General features: G+C 43.3%; 2 protein-coding genes across 2 annotated transcripts; one reads left to right on the plus strand and one right to left on the minus strand.

The window, feature by feature from the left end:
• Window positions 1–121: 121 nt before the first annotated feature.
• Window positions 122–13,029, plus strand: LOC120727761 (Y+L amino acid transporter 2). Its single transcript, XM_040022233.1, has 10 exons — window positions 122–1,782; window positions 2,024–2,556; window positions 4,097–4,222; window positions 4,304–4,448; window positions 9,261–9,384; window positions 9,618–9,721; window positions 9,833–9,929; window positions 10,030–10,179; window positions 11,290–11,473; window positions 12,208–13,029. The coding sequence occupies exons 2-10, from the start codon at window positions 2,037–2,039 to the stop codon at window positions 12,300–12,302; spliced, it is 1,545 nt and encodes a 514-aa protein (XP_039878167.1). The 5' UTR covers window positions 122–1,782; window positions 2,024–2,036; the 3' UTR covers window positions 12,303–13,029.
• A 1,236-nt stretch (window positions 13,030–14,265) lies between these two features.
• wu:fc46h12 (uncharacterized protein LOC568958 homolog) lies at window positions 14,266–16,924 on the minus strand. Its single transcript, XM_040022254.1, has 5 exons — window positions 16,333–16,924; window positions 15,919–16,027; window positions 14,843–14,953; window positions 14,618–14,696; window positions 14,266–14,543 (listed from the first exon to the last, which is right to left on the minus strand). Exons 1-5 carry the CDS (start codon window positions 16,428–16,430, stop codon window positions 14,452–14,454), a joined length of 489 nt encoding a protein of 162 aa, XP_039878188.1. The 5' UTR covers window positions 16,431–16,924; the 3' UTR covers window positions 14,266–14,451.
• Between the last annotated feature and the right edge of the window lie 683 nt (window positions 16,925–17,607).

Consider the following 17,607-nt stretch of genomic DNA (forward strand, 5'->3'; position numbering starts at 1 on the left):
TCTCATTTCTGCTTCTTGTTTTTGTAACGGTAATTTTAAAGGAACACTTTGCTCCTTTAATGTTACATGTGCTGCTGATTGATGTAGCAAAACCACCAAGGGACCACACTGTATGCTGTTGTAGATAACTGAATGGGCCTAACAAAAATGCAAAGGTTCAGTGAGCTTCACTGAAAAATACACTTATCTGCCACTTTATTATGTACAGGTTGCTAATACTGAGTTGGACCCATTTTTGCCGTAATTCTTGGCAAAATAAGTTCAACAAGTTGCTGGAAACATTCCTCTGAGATTTTGGACCATATCGACATGACTGCATCACACAGTTGCTGCAGATTTATCAACTACATGTCTGTAATATGACTGTGCATTTGTGAAATATCCCAAAGGAACGCGTTGACATGACACATTATCCTGAAGGGTACACAGTGGTCATAATGATATGGACATGGTCAGCAATAATACTCTGGTAGTCTGAGGTGATCAGCTGGTGCTAAGTGAAGTGTGCCAAGAACCACACTCTTACATCACTACAGTCATCTATACAGGGCAGGATATGCCAATACCTTTGTTTATGCCAAAGTGTCACGTAAATCACCTTTCCTATGATGTTTGGTTGAACTTGAGCAGCTTTCTTCGACTACATTAACATGCCTAAACGCATAGAGTTGCTACTATGTGTTTGGCTACCAATAACTAGATATTTGAGTTTACAAGCAGTTCAACTGGTGTACATGCCTATTAAGTGCACATGAAAGATGTATGAAGCCACATTGACATCACCTACTGGTTTGTGAATTTTTGGAGCTAGAAGGTATTTGGATTATTTAGCTAGCGCTAGATAGCTTGGCTAGCAAGGTGGATTAACAGCCAAAAACTAGCTAATTGATGCTAACTGTAGTAGAAAAGTGCACACTCTTTCTCAAATACTGAAGATGTCACCAACAACACAGAAATATTCAGTGACTCGGACAAGCTGAAGTAAAGGTTAACATACAACTAGAGGCTTCATTTGCCTATGTTGGCATACACCTGTTAGCTTCACAATCCATGACTTTAATGTTGAGTACAATTTAAACAGTCAAGTCTTCATCCTCATGGGCTAAATTGCCAAAATAATTTTTGTAGCAGGCTATAAACATGTATATTGCTCCTGTAAAGCTGGGCATTTTAACATATCATGTGAGGACTGACTTACTTTTGAGCCAACCTCAAGTGGAAGTTGCACTTTTAGCCTTGGAGTTGGCTGCTTGGCAAGAAATAGTTTATTCAAGTTTATACTTCACTTATAGATCGTTCAACAAACAAGCTGCTGGACATAGCTTTCTAGTCATTTTCCTGGCCTGCAGATGTCTACAAGGAGGCACAAAAACTCATAGTAGTAGAGTCTTCCTTCTGTATACCAGGGATGAGGTGGGTTATGCCCCTGGAAACACTCCCTGCAAATTAAGATAAGCTTAATGACACTTTTCATCACAGTATAAATAACTATCCTGTATGTCGGGTTAGTTGGACCTTGGCTCCCTCTGTCTCAGCTGTTGAAGGCTCTGTGTGGGCAAGAACGTCTGCTTGTCTCTGAAAATAGCACAGGGGGCAACATGAGAGTGTGGCCCTAGAAAAACACACGTTATGGAAGGGCTGGCCTGCAGAGATTGCAACATCAACCATCCTGTTGGTGCCTCTCAGATGTGATCTCCCCCGGTGCCAGACTGGTGTTTCAGACCTGAGTGGTGGCCTGAGACAGACTGCATGTTCAGAGGAACAGACAGACTTGAAAACAAGGTGAGTTAATCTTTTGTTATTTACATGCCTGTATTATATGTCATGAGTCACTCGTGCTGTTCATTTATATCTATAATTATAAACAAAGGGGAGTGATCTGTGTTGGGGATTTGCATGCTTGTATTCTTAAGTTTGAACATGTGTCATGGAGAATTTTTTATTTTTTAATACATTGTGTGCTAGGTAAGTCTGTTAAATTTGAATAATCCCATCTAATTTTTCCCTATCATCTCCATCTCAGCACTGCTGGAATAATGGGGGATCTGAGACAGACCATTGGGGTCATGTCACAGACGATATGTCCGAGCTCACGAGTTCCATTTGAGGAGGACCTAAAGGCTCCAAATGGTGTTAAAGAAGAGAAAATGCAGATGAAGAGGGAGATTTCTCTCCTGAATGGGATCTGCCTCATTGTGGGCAACATGATCGGCTCTGGGATTTTTGTTTCACCAAAGGGCGTACTCATGTACAGCGCTTCTTATGGACTGTCGCTGCTCATCTGGGCTCTTGGCGGGATCTTCTCAGTGTTTGGGGCTTTGTGCTATGCAGAGCTCGGCACCACCATCACCAAATCTGGAGCCAGCTACGCCTACATCCTGGAGTCTTTTGGTGGCTTCTTGGCTTTCATTCGTCTGTGGACGTCCATCCTCCTGATCGAGCCAGCCAGCCAGGCTGTGATTTCGCTGACATTCGCCAACTACCTGGTGGAGGCTTTCTACCCCACCTGCCAGCCGCCGTATGCTGCTGTCCGCCTCCTTGCTGCAGCCTGTCTCTGTAAGAAACACAGCTGTGTCTGAATGAGTGTGCCCACTGGGTTTTGTATTGAGCTGTAAATGTGGATTTTTAAATGAAACAAAATGTGCTGTTGCAGTTTGCTGCAGAAAAAGCTTAAATTTACTAACTACTCACATTTGACTCTAGCATGCTTTTGGTATACCTACGAGTTCATGGTCAACTCAATGACAGCAAGGACATTGTTCCTTAAGTCTTGTAGTTTGTTTAGATGCAACTTTGCAAAGTTAAGCTATGCTGCCATGTCCTTTTTAGAGAGAAGAGGCTTTCTCCTCCCAACCTTTCCAAACAAAGCTATAGTCATTCAGTCTTTCTTTCTAAGTGCACTCTTGTAAACTGTAACATTTAACATGTTTACTGAGGCCTGTAGAGTCTGAGATGTAGCTCTTGGGGATTTTGCGGTTTCTCTTAATGTTGCAGTGTGACCTTGGGGTGATTTTGTTGGAACATCCACTCCTGGGATGATTGCGACATGTGTTAACACACACTTGAAACTCTAAAACACCAAACCGCTAAAACTTCAGCTTGATTTCTGTGGAAGGAGTGAGAATGCACTCATTTTCTCAATGCAAAGTCTAAATTTGTATCAATTAAAGCCATTTAATATCTTTTTAACCTCTACAAACAATTATTAAATTAATTAATAAAGCATCTACTTGGTAAACCTTGGTTAAACACATTCCTGCACTGGGTTTTAACTACATAATTATGGTGATACAATCAAATATTGCTATTTGTAATTTTACCCTGATATAGCCACAGCTTATATTAAGTTACTACTGATGAACACCTACCCTTATCCACTCCTGCCAGTTTGAAAACACAGCCCAGGGGCTCAGTGGTTAGTGCTCTTGCTTCACTGTTTTCTGTTTCAAACTTGGGCCTGAATTTTCTGTGTGGAGGTCTAGTTTGTCACTGGAGCTGCCCACTGCTAATGCTTCGAATGACTCAAATTAATTTCCTTACAGTCCCTAAACATGTATATCTTGCAGAATACAGTGTGGCTTTTATTCTGAGGCAGTCAGGAGAAATGTAAAATGTTTTGTTTCGTTTTGAATAGTTGAGTAAAACCAGATTAAAAGAGCTTTAGTGCTGCCCACAGTCACATCTGATCTATTCATGCCAGTACCAAACCCGATAGCCCTTTGTAGTACTGGCATAAGCTAAAGTTAGGCTGCCAGTCCCATGTCACAGAGTTTTGCAGTGATTGGATTGCAGACTGTAGCAAGCAGAAGTGTTATTTACGTGAGAGAGCAGCGATGCTGTGAATCACCCATCGCTCTACCAAGAAGTGTGATTCTGTTTTGGTATCCACGAGCCATTTGCAGCCCACGTGACAGAAAGAAAGGAGCAGTGTGAGAGAGTCAGGTTTCTGTTTGCTACAAAGTGCTTTAGTTTCACAAACTGCTGGCTAAACTGCTGTGTCATGCAGGATTCCTTAATGTACATCGTAGAAAGCAGAAGCAGTGTTTCTGTGTTTGGTCATGTTTGTTCATTGCCTTCATCCTCTACTTTGTACCAGGTATCCTCATCTTCATTAACTGTGCTTATGTGAAGTGGGGGACTCTAGTGCAGGACATCTTCACTTATGCCAAACTGATGTCACTTTTCCTCATCATTATTATAGGAATCCTGAAGATATCCAGTGGTAAGTAAAAGTAAGAATTCGTGTGGGAAAGCTAAATAAAATGTTACACTCAAAGTAAAACTCGATCTTGTCTTTGTGTAGGAGAAACAAAGAGCTTTGAGAACCCGATGGAGGGCTCCACGGCAGACCCCGGCGCCATCGCTTTGGCCCTCTACTCAGCTCTCTTCTCCTACTCTGGCTGGGACACGCTCAACTATGTAACTGAGGAGATTTGTAACCCAGAGAGGTGACTGAGGCAGCGAAATGAAAAAGAAAATGCACTCAGACTCGTACGCTCGAGGCTCCATGGCAACTTCTGACGAGATTGTATTTCCTGCTTTTAGCTTAGTGATGAGAAATCCGCTAAAAGTTAATTTTTGACAGACCTGATCAATCAGAGTAGAAGGGTTAACATGCCTTTGAGCAGATTAGCTGAGATAGTACAGACAATAAAAATGAGCCACTGGACTCCTGCACTAAAACACAGCACTGACTATATTTTTAATGTCCACTCACAGCATTATACAGCTGTGTAACGAGAACAAACAAAAAACATGACGAAGAATCATCTTAATGAAAGATTCGTGCAAAGCTGCTTATTTTGGAACACCATTAGGAAATCACAAATATACAGTGGTCCAATAAGAAAAACTCTGCAAAAGCACACAAAACAAAACGGAAATAGGAAAAAACACAAGGGAAGTGTTTTTGGAGAGACAATAACCCGACGGACCAGTTGCAGGAACCCAAAACACGCTACGTATAATACTGATGATGGATTTTTATGCTAATAGTTAGGCTAACACACTTACCTCTCATCTTTTCTTTCCTCACAAAACCGATAGATCCTCCACTACTTTTAAGTGTCTCCCAGCGCAATTCTTAGCATATTTTGGTTCCTGCAACTGGTCCGTGGAGTTATTGTCTCCCCAGAAACACTTCCCTTGTGCTTTTGGAAATCTGTTTTTTCCTCTTTCCGTTGTCGTTTTTCCTATTTCTGTTTTCTTATTGCTGGTGTTTTCTTAAGTTGCAGTCCGTTTGGCCTCTCTGGGCCACCATACAAATAGCTATTTGTACGTAGATTATCAGATATCATCGACATTGAAGTCAAATAAATTCTCTCTAGATAACTTAAAGGAAAGCCCCCAAAACTCTGAAAGAGTGACTGTTTAATAGCCCTGATAAAATAAGTAAATTTCTCTACAGCCAGTGTTGTAGCGAAGGTAGAAAACCAATCCTATGAGTCATTTTCCATGTTACAGCAACAACTCTTCTTACCAATAACAAACACATTTCTAAAAAGCTCTTTTGATTCTGTGAAATGTTAAAATTAGCAGGATGCAAACCTAATATAAAAGCTTAGGGTCAGAAGGTATTTGTTTGAAAATTTTGTGTTTTGCATTGAATGTTTCACACATTTTCTTTAAATCCACAATATTGTAATTATTGTGCTTTTCACCTTCCAAAAGGCAGGTCATTGTTTTGTTTGCTCTTAGAAGCAGCAGATATTTTAAGCAAAAAAGTATTTTAAAAAAAACTACACTACACTACACTACATCCACGCTCTTTGGTTCTGTCCACCAGTTCAGAAATTTTGGCGCGAGATATGTGAAGACTTATCAAAGTGTCTGAAATGTAACATTCCAGCCTCCCCTTTAGTATGCTTGCTGGGCAACTTGGATGAGGTCACTGCAGAAATAAACACAGCCCACGTTGTTTTTACGGCCCTATGCATTGCCAAGAAAATGGTCCTCATTAACTGGAAAAATAAAAATAATCTTAATTCTAACCAATATAGAAACCATCTAATAGATCACATTAGTCTTGATACAACCTCTACCATCACATTTGATCAATCCCTTTGGGCTCCTTTGATCGGCTTCATCACCTAGTGGGGGTGGGGGGTCATGGTTTGGTCCTGCCTTCGCTATTGTGGTTGATATGGGGGTAGGGACGGCCTTAGGGCGTCTGGGGAGTCCCTAGGGACGTTTCCCTAGAGGGACTAACCTGGGGGATGTGGCCATGACCTGGTTAGGAGCTCTGGGGCTCTTGGATGGTGTTTTCCTTGTGGCTGCGTACAGCGGAGATGGGGAGGGTCTGTGCTGGCGGACGTTGGTTACTGGCCTGGTAGCCTGGCTGCCCCTGGGAGGGTCCGGGACGGGCGTGGAGGCTTGGGGGTCTGGGGGTGCTCCGCCCCCCGGTCTGGGGTGCTGGCCAGGCCTTGGGGGCTTGGGTCCTGGCTGTTGTGTCGCCGGAGCAGTGGGCAGGTGGGTGCAGGGGGGCTCAGCCCCAGTGCAGGGGACCTCTTTAACTGGTGGGGAGGTTGCTATATCTTTGCATGTGGTCTCCTCACTACAGGAGCTCACTCTGCAGGTGGGGGGAGAGATATAGGAGAGGTGGAGAATGAACTCAACCTGGGTGTCTATTGTCTTGTGTAGCTTGGGAGTTGATTGGATGATGGGGTGGGTGCAGTTTTCTCTGGGGTGGAGTCGGGTGGGCTGCCCCGGACTCTGTGGGACTGGGCGGTGCTGCTGCTGTGGGCCCCGGTCCGGATGGGTCTGGGCCCCCTTGCCCTGGTGGGTTCCAGAGTGTGGGGGTGCCTACTGGGGTCAGCGGGGGAGCTGGCCCCAGGGAGGGGCCGCTTGCCCCTCCCTCTCTTCCCTCCCCATCCTCAGCTGCCTCCCTATTCCCGCTCTACCACACCCACCCACACACGCAGGGCTTGGGGTGCAGGTATGTCACCAGGGTGCAGGGGAGGCACTCCCCCTCTGTCCCCTTCTGGCCGCCTGTGCCTCAATTTTATTCTGCAACCTAGACATCCACATTACTCACACTCTCACATAACACATACATATAGGGCCTTGGGGGTGGGCACGTTTTACAGCATCCAGAGGATGGTCGGTGTACTCCAACCCACCTCTGGCGCTGGTGCCCTACCCTCAATTTTAAATGCATTTAGACACTAAGGGTTTTCAGGAAGAGCTGTGCTGCTCTCTGAGAAGAAGCTAGTACCATGCTCTCCTGAGTTTTAAATGCACTTTAGAACAGCACACAGCAACACTACATATGAGCGGGCGTAGGGAGGTTTGAGGTCTTCACTCACCCCGGTTCTGTTAGCCGTCAGGGCTGGGGGGCTGGGAGGAGGTGCTGGCCGTCAGACTGGGGTCTGGGATGCGGGGCTTCCCTGCTACTGCAGATAAGGAGGTGGTCCGCTTGCCTCCACCCCAGAGAGAAGGGTTACATCTCCTGGGTCTAGGTGCGGCTTGCCCCTCTGGGGGCGGAGTTACCTGGACCTGGGATATAGAGTATGTTTGGGGAGTGCGACTGTCTGTGCAGTGTCTATTTGTGTCTGTCTACACGTTGGGTGAGTGCCGAGTATTTGGTTGTGCATATGGGGTGGGAATGCACGTTTGTGTCTGCGTGTGCCTGTTCGTCTGTGTCTATGTGTCAGGTTGGGCCTTAGACTCAACCTCTCTGGGTACATCTCAGGCCCTCTAAAGTACGGAGGCCTATCTCCCCTCACCACACTCCCTGCCGGTGGCTGATGCCCTCAGACGTTGCTGTGTTGGTGGTCCTTGTCATCTGGGGCTGGGCGCTCATGTATGTACCGGCTCACTCCTGGTGGCCGATTGGCGGGGCCGGGCGCCTGTGGCCCGGCTGGGCTCCTTCCGGTGGGTGGGATGCCCTCAGGCCTCTGGCCTCTGGGCCTGAAGCTCAGTCCTCTCTGGCACAGCTGGCTGCTGGCAGAGCCCGCGGGCACGCCACTGCAACCCCCTCTGGCCTCTGCTCCGTAGCTGCGGGGTGACCTCTCCTTTGGGGCTCTACTCAGCTCTTCCCAGGAGGGTGGCACGGTTCCCCCCCCTTTGGTGGTCCTCCTCGGGTCCTTGTACTCTGGGGCCTCTGGATGTCTGGGGCCTGGATCTCCTCCATACCTGCTTCATACCCTGGGGGACGGGGCTATGGCTTCCCACACTCCCTAGCAGATCGTTACATGGAGAAACCTTTGGAATACAAGCATGCTGATCCACACAGGTGTACACACGGGTGTTCACAGACGCGGACTACACCTTTCTTGGCTGCTGCCTCAAAGCACATTGTGCGCTGTCTATCTTGCGTGCTGCACAATATCGTTTATTATTTAGTATCTACTGATATCTACTGCTAGCTAGTTTATTGTGATGGTGCTGTTTTTTTTATTATGTTGCTCTTTGTTGTTTGCTTTCTCTTCTGTTTTTTTTCTCCATACAGGTGATCCAGGTGTTTTGTTTGTTTTTCTTTTTTTTTTCTTTCTTCCCCCCCTTCTCACCGTCTCTTCTCCCCTTTGGTTTTCTTTCTCTCCCTCTCTTTCTTTCATTCTTTCTCCCTGTCCTATCCCCCAGTCATGTCTGTCCCGTTTGTAGCAACTGAAAATAAAATAAATTCATAATTATAATAAAGGTCAATCAAATGGACCAATATGGCAAGGCCATGATGATCCACTTGGTAAAATAAATCTGCTTGGCATCTTTCTTGGCATTAAGACAACAATTCTGATGGCTAAAGATCCAAACGGGACACAAAAAAAAAAACAAACTACACTACAGAGGCATTACACACTACCTGCCCATCACCAGACTGTGTGCAGACCCATTTGGATACCAGCTGGGAACGACAGCAAAGCATGCAGTAGCTACAGAGTCCTTCAAAAACTGGTGGAGACCAAAACAAGAGCTAAAAGACAGCGAATAGTGGACATTTATAAGACAGAAAAATGCTTGACTCCCAAAGAGGAGCTACTAAAGCAACCTAAATGGTGATAATACGCCTAATTTCATTATCACAGGTTTAACTGCAGATGATTTCAGTTACTTTCACGAGTCTTGTTGTAGCACAGCGTCCCATAACTGTCTTTTAATCACTATCTGAACACTTTTAAATTGTGTATTGTCGGCATGAAACCAGCTGCTATTCTTTGTCCCAGCTCTGTGTACAACATATTCCTGAACAAAAGGAAATGAAGTGTGGGAGCTGAAGTCAGATTCTTCTGTAATCGCCGTGTGTGATTATGCTTTTGTTGCAGAAATCTGCCCCTGGCCATCGCCATTTCCATGCCCATAGTGACCATCATCTACCTACTGACCAACGTGGCGTACTATGTGGTTCTAGACATGCCCTCTCTGCTTGCCAGTGACGCTGTCGCTGTGGTGAGACACCTGAGAGTTTCGTTCCTGCTAAATATAGGTCTGTTCAGCTTAGAGCAGGACATTTTGTTCTCTGAGATGAAATCAGGACTTGAGAAAATAAAGTAATGTAACATCTACGTCAGCTGCAGAAAATATAAGGGTTTAAGGCCGCGACAGACCCTTAGGAAAACTGCTCAGATCTCTTCATCGTGACTATGTAGTGTGAAATAACCAATGCAAATGTGACCCCACAGACATTTGGAAATGCGGTCCTGGGGCCGTTCAGCTGGATCATCCCTGTTTCTGTGGCCATGTCCTGCTATGGAGGACTCAATGCTTCCGTCATTGCTGCTTCACGGTAATGAGAAAATACAGAGTGTGTCCCGACTTACACTTTGATGGCACTTGTGATGGAAGTATGACTGATGAAGTATGTTCCCACTAACCTTCCACCTCGCTGATCACACAGGCTGTTTTTTGTTGGAGCCAGAGAGGGTCACCTCCCCAACAGTCTGAGTCTGATTCACCTGAAGCGCTACACGCCCATACCTGCTCTGCTATTCAACGTGAGGAACAAAACTGCCTTGTAAAACACAAATGAACATGTTTCATCATACCACGATCCCATGGGGATTCTTTACTTGTCCTTGTGCTGTGTGGCTACAGGGCTTAATGGGCCTGATTTTCCTGTGTGTGAGGGACGTGTTTCAGCTCATCAACTACTTCAGCTTCAGCTACTGGCTCTATGTGGGTCTCTCTGTGGCTGGCCTCATCTACCTACGCATCACCCAGCCGGAAAGATACAGACCTGTCAAGGTGACGCTTCTTTTTTTTTTTTTTTAAGTTAGACCTTTTTTGAAGAAAAGGTCAGAGATCCAAATAACATGATATTTAGGATCCACATACATCATTCCCTATATGCCTCTATGCTGTCAACACCAACAATGCCAGCAGGAAACCTAGCTTTAAATAGCTATATAGCATTAATATCATATCATTCTGACATTCAGAACAATCTACTAGCCTTGATAGAGAGGTCAGAGGACAAATATGGCATGATATTTTATCATATACAGGACTTTCTAAATGTTACCAACACACACCACAGCTGTAAGAGGTTATAAGAGGCAGTCAGCAAAGCGTTGGCTTTGGTGTGATATCTAGCGCCCAGTAGGTTTACGTACAAACATTTGAAAACAGGAAAGCTGGCATGAACGGTGCCAAAGAGAGGAACCGAAACTGATAAGGGTGCGTGGCAGTCTGGGATCCCAAATTAAAACAGGAAGTCACGAGCACATTAAGAAAGGTCAGATATGTATTTTGTTTGACGTGACATAATTTCTGTATGCAAGCTTGCCAACTTCTTTGACCTTCACAATTAACGTCACCGAGTTTATTTACACTAGATTAACAATTCATGGTTTAAAGATAATACCCATTCAGCTGTAGCGCTGCTGAAACACTAGCATGAATGAGGAGAAAATGCGTGACTTGCCCCTCGTTATCTACAACACAAAAGCAACAAATACACATTTAAGAGCGAAATAAGCTGTCGAGTGGTTGTAAGCAAATATAAAAACATTTTCAGATTCTGCTAAAGTGCTGTCCCCAAATCTGACCTCTCCCATCACAACAAACTGTTTTCACTTCCTGCTACTGCCATCTGTTCCTTGTTTATACATCAGCTTCCATATGATGAAATAAAATCAGGAATTGTGTAAAGAAAGAAAGAAATATAAATAGTTACCATAGTTGCATGCACTCAGAATTAAAGTGTGGTGTTGTTTTGTGCACACTGAGTGATTATGAACGTAAAAAGGTGGTGAACGCTGTGTTTTGAACCATTGCTCTTCATGTCAACATACACATTTAAACACTCAGAGATTCTCAGAAAGACTAACCAGATGTGCGTGTCTCTCTTCACAGCTCACCTTGTTCTTCCCCTTCATCTACTGTTTTTGTAGCCTGTTCTTAGTCATCGTCCCTCTGTACGGTGACACCATCAACTCCCTCATAGGAATTGGTATTGCACTGTCTGGTGTGCCAGTTTATTACGTGGCCATTTACCTGCCTGAGGAGAGAAGGCCTAAATTCATCCGCAAGCTAAACAGTAAGACTTAAAATCTATATTTTATACTGTTTTCAGTTTTTCTCTAGGCCTCGTTGTTGGTTGAATATATAGTCATGTGAAAAACTAAGTACATCTTTACTGCTTCCATAGGAATGCAACAATTGCAGTGAGAAAGAATGTGAGAGATGGCAAGATGTTCTAACCTGGCAGCTCAGCTTAGGTTTGCAAAGTTGGAGCAACGTTTTCTGGACAAACGTAGAGATGTAAATCAAACACAGCATATCAGTGCAAACACCTCATACCAACTGTAGTGGAGGGTGATGATTTTAGCTTATTTTGCAGCTGTGCATAAATGAATGCCTGCAAACCTCAATGAACTGAAGCAGCGTTTTAAAGAGTTGGCCAAAATATCGCCACAATGATGTGACAGACTCATAAAGTAATACAGAAAGTGATCGCTTCAAGTTATTGCCGTTAAAGGTGGTTTCACAAGCTACAAAAAGATTGGGTGTACTCAGTTTTTCACAGGACTGCATAGCATTCTGTTCTTTTCCTTTTTCAAAGTAGTGAAAACGCCCTGATTTAAGTCATTCTCCTTAGAATTACGTGCTACATGTCCTCCTTTCGCCCTTTACCCAGATTGCCAAATACCGCCGTCTTTAACATCAAATTCAGCATTAGTCATCCTGAATCATGAATCAGCTGTAACTGACCTCTTCTCTTCCTCTCTCTCTTCCCATCCCTCCCACATCCTCCGCTGTGTCCTCGTCTAGCCTTCGCCACCAGATACACCCAGATGTTGCTGTATTGCTGCATGACTGAATCTGACACAGAGGAAGAAATTCATGGAGGCATTAAAACACAATGAAGCTGCAAACAGACTCCCAAAGCCTTGTTCACGGAAAACAAGGCTTTGCATGTACTGAGCAATGAGGAGCAGGCTCTCAGCGTTTGTGAGGATTTCTCAAATGAAAGACAAATAATTTGAGAAACTGGTGACTTGATTTCTTCAGTAAACGTGCTACACTTTTCTACTGAGAGCAAAGAATATCTTCTATGAGGATATACGTTTAAAAATGTTGCCAAAACTAGATTTTTATTTTTGAGAGTTTTGTGAAGATGTAAGCTGATCACCTTTTGTCTGATTAACACGTTACGTAATGAAACTCCTACTGTCGTGGTCATGTGATCACAGTCTTCAGTTTTCAGAAGCATATTTAAACTTAATATTCATCTCTGGATTTTTTTTTTACAGTTTGATTATATTCATATGTGGATGACTGTGCAAGTGTAAAACACTATTAACAATGTCGGCTTCAGCTAATGCAACTGATTCCTGAGCCGCTTCTCTGCAAAGCTGTTGCACTTCAGGTATTTTCAAAATGTTTGCATCTTCTTCTTTTTTTGAGAGAGAGAGAGATAGCCAAGCTTTTTTTTCCACCAACCAAACATTTACTGCAGGCTGGTGGGAAAGTCCCTCACACGTTCGCTCACTGTCCTTCGGCACTTTACAGCTTTGTGTGTCTTCTGTCAGCAGCTCTGAAACCTGCACGAGTGCAGAACAAAACAATCAACGTTTAGATTTTATTTAAATGGCAAACCGTCTAATACCGTCACTCCCACTAGGTTTATATCTGGGACTCTCCACCATTTGACCTTAGAACTGAAGAAGCTTCTCGGATGAGAGGTGAAACGTCTTCAAGTAACTTAAAGAAGTCCAGACGCTTTTCTTTGCAAGCTCCTTTGACTACGATGACCTGGATGACTGAGAACCTTCACAGACAAACCGTCTAATAATTTTACTATTTAAAAAAACTCATCTGAACCAAAGAGCTTCAGCTCCGTATTTTTTATTCTTGCACTTTTATTCTTGCTGAAATATCTCAAGCAAATACGTTTCTCTCCCTTTTAGGACAATCTGTGTTTAAGGTTTGTTGTGATTGGCTGCTCCTCACAAATAGAAGGTTCGAGTGCTTACAGTCAGAGCTGCGTGCCTGGGGTGGCCAAATTATTGTATCAATTCACTCTGACAGGAAACAGAGCCAAGGGTAGAAAAATGAGCAGTCTGAAGCAGCAGATTCTTATTCTATTTCTTTTTTAAATGAATGTATGTATGTATAATGTGTGAATATTCTCTCAAATCTGTATCCATCTGTATTCAGAATACCAGTCTTTAAAAGCTTGTGATCATGCTCTCCAGAATGTATTCTAACCTGGAAGTTATAAATGATGTAAAGTGAAATGAACTTGAAAAAAAGAAAAGATTAAACTAATTCCAATCTGCATGCCGCCCATTCTTTCATCAGCTTGCTAGAGTATGTGCCGTTAACATGCACAGCGTGAAGAGGTGAAAGCGGCTTTCAGTATGACTTGGTTAGTATTCTGATTAGTTTGACTTAGTAGAGAAATCAAAATGATTTCGATACGACTGAGAAACCATGTGTGCTCACTGCAGTGACCTCGACGTCGCACAGTAAAGCAAACGTTACTCTATCCAGTCTTGTTTTGGGCCCATGAGCTCCAGACTGAACATCAGATTGTTTTCAATTAGATTTTAAATTAGACCCAAGTTAGACCTCCTGACTTTATCAGGAAAATATTTGCTGACGTCACAGAGAAAGCAAGCCCAGACCTTTCTACACAACTTTTCTTTCCAATTACAGGAGTCTCCCCCTGCTGGCTGTTGCAAAGAATACAAGCTGAAGAAATGCTGAAAAGCTCAATCAATCTTTTGCACACTGTCTATGCTATGCACAAGACAAGTAATAGTCTCAGTATAAAACAGGAAACAAACAAAAACCAAAACTCTCAACAAGGCAAAGTAATAAATATCATGGATTTACAGTTTATTAACCAGTTAAAAGATTCATGTAGTTACATCCTACTGAATGTATGTGTTATAAACGCTCTATTATTATATCTTTTGCGGACATTTTCTGTTTATGGAGAAGGACACATTGTTCAAAGCAAACATTTCTCAGAGGCAACATATGGAGCCTGCAGGATCCGTTCGTCTCTTACAGCAGGGCGCACTTGGCGGCATCAAACCCAGGGCAGATCCACTTGTTGCTGAACTTTTTGTATCCCTCGGCGTCGCTCAGTGTACTTCCTGAGCAGAGAGAAGCAAACATTGCTGATGTGATTTCATAATTCACAGTAACATCGAGCGATTATTGCACTTACCGTCCATCAGGTTCTGCATGCTGCAGTAGTTTGTGCCGTTATCAGCTGGATCTGTGGAGAACTCAGACACCGCCTCTCCCTGCTCGTCAGAAACATTTTGGCTTGTCAAACAAGAAATTCTGGGAGTAAATCTGATGAAATGTTCAGCGTTCTGATTTTAATCTCCGATCAAGCATTCCACCATACTTGTAGTCTGTAATTTATACACAGTTTATACACACTTACGGTCACTTTGCAAATTGTGGACTGCTCTACAAGGAACTGAAGGTCGTTCACTTGCTTTGTTCTGGGAGATGTGTGCGTGGCTATGATCAGGTTGGGAGCTGATGACACAAGCTGTCAAGACATTTCAAGCTGAGTGAAGTCTGACAGTAACATTTTATGTAACACAAAGTGCCAGAAGGAGTCTGACAAGTTTGCAGGCTTGGCAAAATGACAGCTGAGAGCTCAACCTGGGTTTGCCACTTATCTGTACTTTAATAACCCTTTATTGACCATGGGCCCACCGGCGGGCCCATTTTACAGGTAAATCTGACGGGCCGGTCAATAAAGGGTTAACTTTAATAACTGTACAGTACTGTTTTGGTAACTATTGTCTATGATGTAAATATGTAAAAATGTTTGTGTGCTTCTGTTCTATGTCTTGTATCCTGCTCTGTTTGTACATGTGTCTTTTTGCTCCTTTTACAACCAAATTTCCCCTTGTGGGACAATTAAAGGATTATTCTATTCTAAAACGTTAAGGCACCTAAACAGTATACCTACAGGAACTGCTTGACTTGGGGAAAGTCCTGCTATGAAGTTCCTGGCGCACAGGTTTTATGCTGATGTTAATGCCAGAGAAGAAACTGCAGTTATTGAGACAGCAGTGTTTTGGTGACATTTCGATGCTATTCATTCAGATTCGGTGCGCCTGCTTGTTAGCTTTACATGGTCTGACACTTTCAAGACTGAGTTCCTGTGGTTTTCTAAATACTTCTACTATGCAATAATACCACTTACCGCTGTGCTACTTTCAGTTTCTCTCTTGCAACAACTTTACAGCAGGCAGCAGGTAGTTCTGCATGTTTGATCTGGCAGAGTTTGTGGGTCTTTGCTTTTAGCAGTAACTCATTCATTTAAATAGATACATCAAGAAAGAGATCACTTTACCCAAATCCCATAAACAGCATTTATAACCTACATAGCAAATGTTATTAATGGTTAGCAAATGCTTCATCTTCACTGAGGGTGAAGTTTGGGGTTTTTTAGTGTAAAAAATTTATCCCACGCTTTAAAGAATAGGAAGTGATGTGTCTGACCTCATAGGAGCACTGCTCTCCTGCATACAGACAGCTTCTGCTGATCTGCCAGGCTTTGATCTGGCTCACAAGCCTTTCAGAGACATTGCTGCAGGAGATGCCAAAGAGCCTGAAGAGCAGAGCAGTGAAATTATTCAATCAAAATGTGTTGACAGAAGCACAAGAAATATCAGTTCACTTAAAGAGAGATGTTACTTTAAGAAGAAAAAAAATGGAAACTTTTCCCTGCACAGACATGACTAATGTGAGTGCACAAACACCACCAAAGAAGACTGAATTGAACATCACTGCAACAAAACTTCTGCATCTGATATTAATAACTCCATGAATTCATTTTAGGAAAAGGTGCACTGCAAAGTGTATAATTCAACATCTCAGTTCCACACACAAATCCTCAAAGACGATACACGTTACCATTTGATTTTGCAGTGTGCAGTGCGTTCAGCCGGAGAGATGCTGAGTGTTGCCCCCACAATCAAAGATGAAGATAAAAAGAGGAATCTCAGGTCCATACTAAAGGCGGGTATGCTGAAGGTCGGTTTGTAGTGTGCAAACGTCTCCTAAGTGTCTGCTCAAACTGTCCCTGGGGTTTAAAAGAGCACACGGCTCATGTGGAAGACTGGAGGAGGTCAGAGTAAGGTTGATTAACATGGCCTGTGCCGTGGGAGATGGGACAGTTATATATGCAATTAGACGCAGCTGGTTATTTCTGTGTCTTTCATTCTGGATATTCAATACACTGAATATTTTTGAAACTGATTTCCTGCTTTCTGCAGTCAAGCATTTCCATGGAAGATGTGTTCAAAGGCGTGAAACTGGATTAAAACACAGCATGTAACCGTGTAAGAAACCATTCTCAGCTACACACATTCCTTTAGTCTCCTTTCTACCTCCCAGGATCAAACTTTGAGTGTTTTGTGAATGTTTCTTTTTCTTTTAAGCAAGCAACGAAGACGAAAACGAGTGTTCCTCAAGAAACCTGGAGAAATTACAGGAAAGCTGCCCAAGAGAGTTCAGAGTGTGTTGAAGAATAAAGGCACAAACTATTTTTACTGCACCCATTCCTAGCACAATACAACTTTTTCCCCAGTGCTGCAAGATGTGTTAATCAATTATATTCCTTGTTAAATGTTAAATGATCAGTCAGGTTCTAACTGTAAATCATAGGATCACTTGGACACAACTGAAGTTGAGAACAGCTGCACAGGACTCTCCCAGGTCTAAAATCGGTTATGTTGGGGTTTTTTTAGTGCAACAACAGAGCTGACTGCGGTCAAACAGCATTTGTTATGGAGCACTGCGTGCTCAAAAAAGAAACATTTTAATCTCTTTGGCATAACTAGAAATCTATGAGACATGGTTTAGTTTTGGTTGATGAAAAGTAATGAGGCGAACGAAATCATTTGCTGTGGGTAAAAAATGGTGAAAAGGTGGGTCAAAGTGGGACAAGGCATGAGTGTGTGTTGCCATCTAGTGGCTGAAAGTGGAAGTTTCCATTTGAAAACCTTCAGATTCACTCCGTGATTCCACTGAAATGTCCTTCCAAGACAAAACTGTGACAGTTTCCCTTTTGTCAGACTCCACCCTCAGTCTCAGCTCAGATGGTTCTGATAAACAACAAGTTTTGGTGTTACTGTTCAACTTTAGTGCTACGATGAATTCATTATGAAGTGAGTAAAAGTGGCTGTC

Source organism: Simochromis diagramma, unplaced genomic scaffold, assembly GCF_900408965.1.
Source record: "Simochromis diagramma unplaced genomic scaffold, fSimDia1.1 OVJJ01000205.1, whole genome shotgun sequence".
Lineage (NCBI taxonomy): Eukaryota > Metazoa > Chordata > Actinopteri > Cichliformes > Cichlidae > Simochromis > Simochromis diagramma.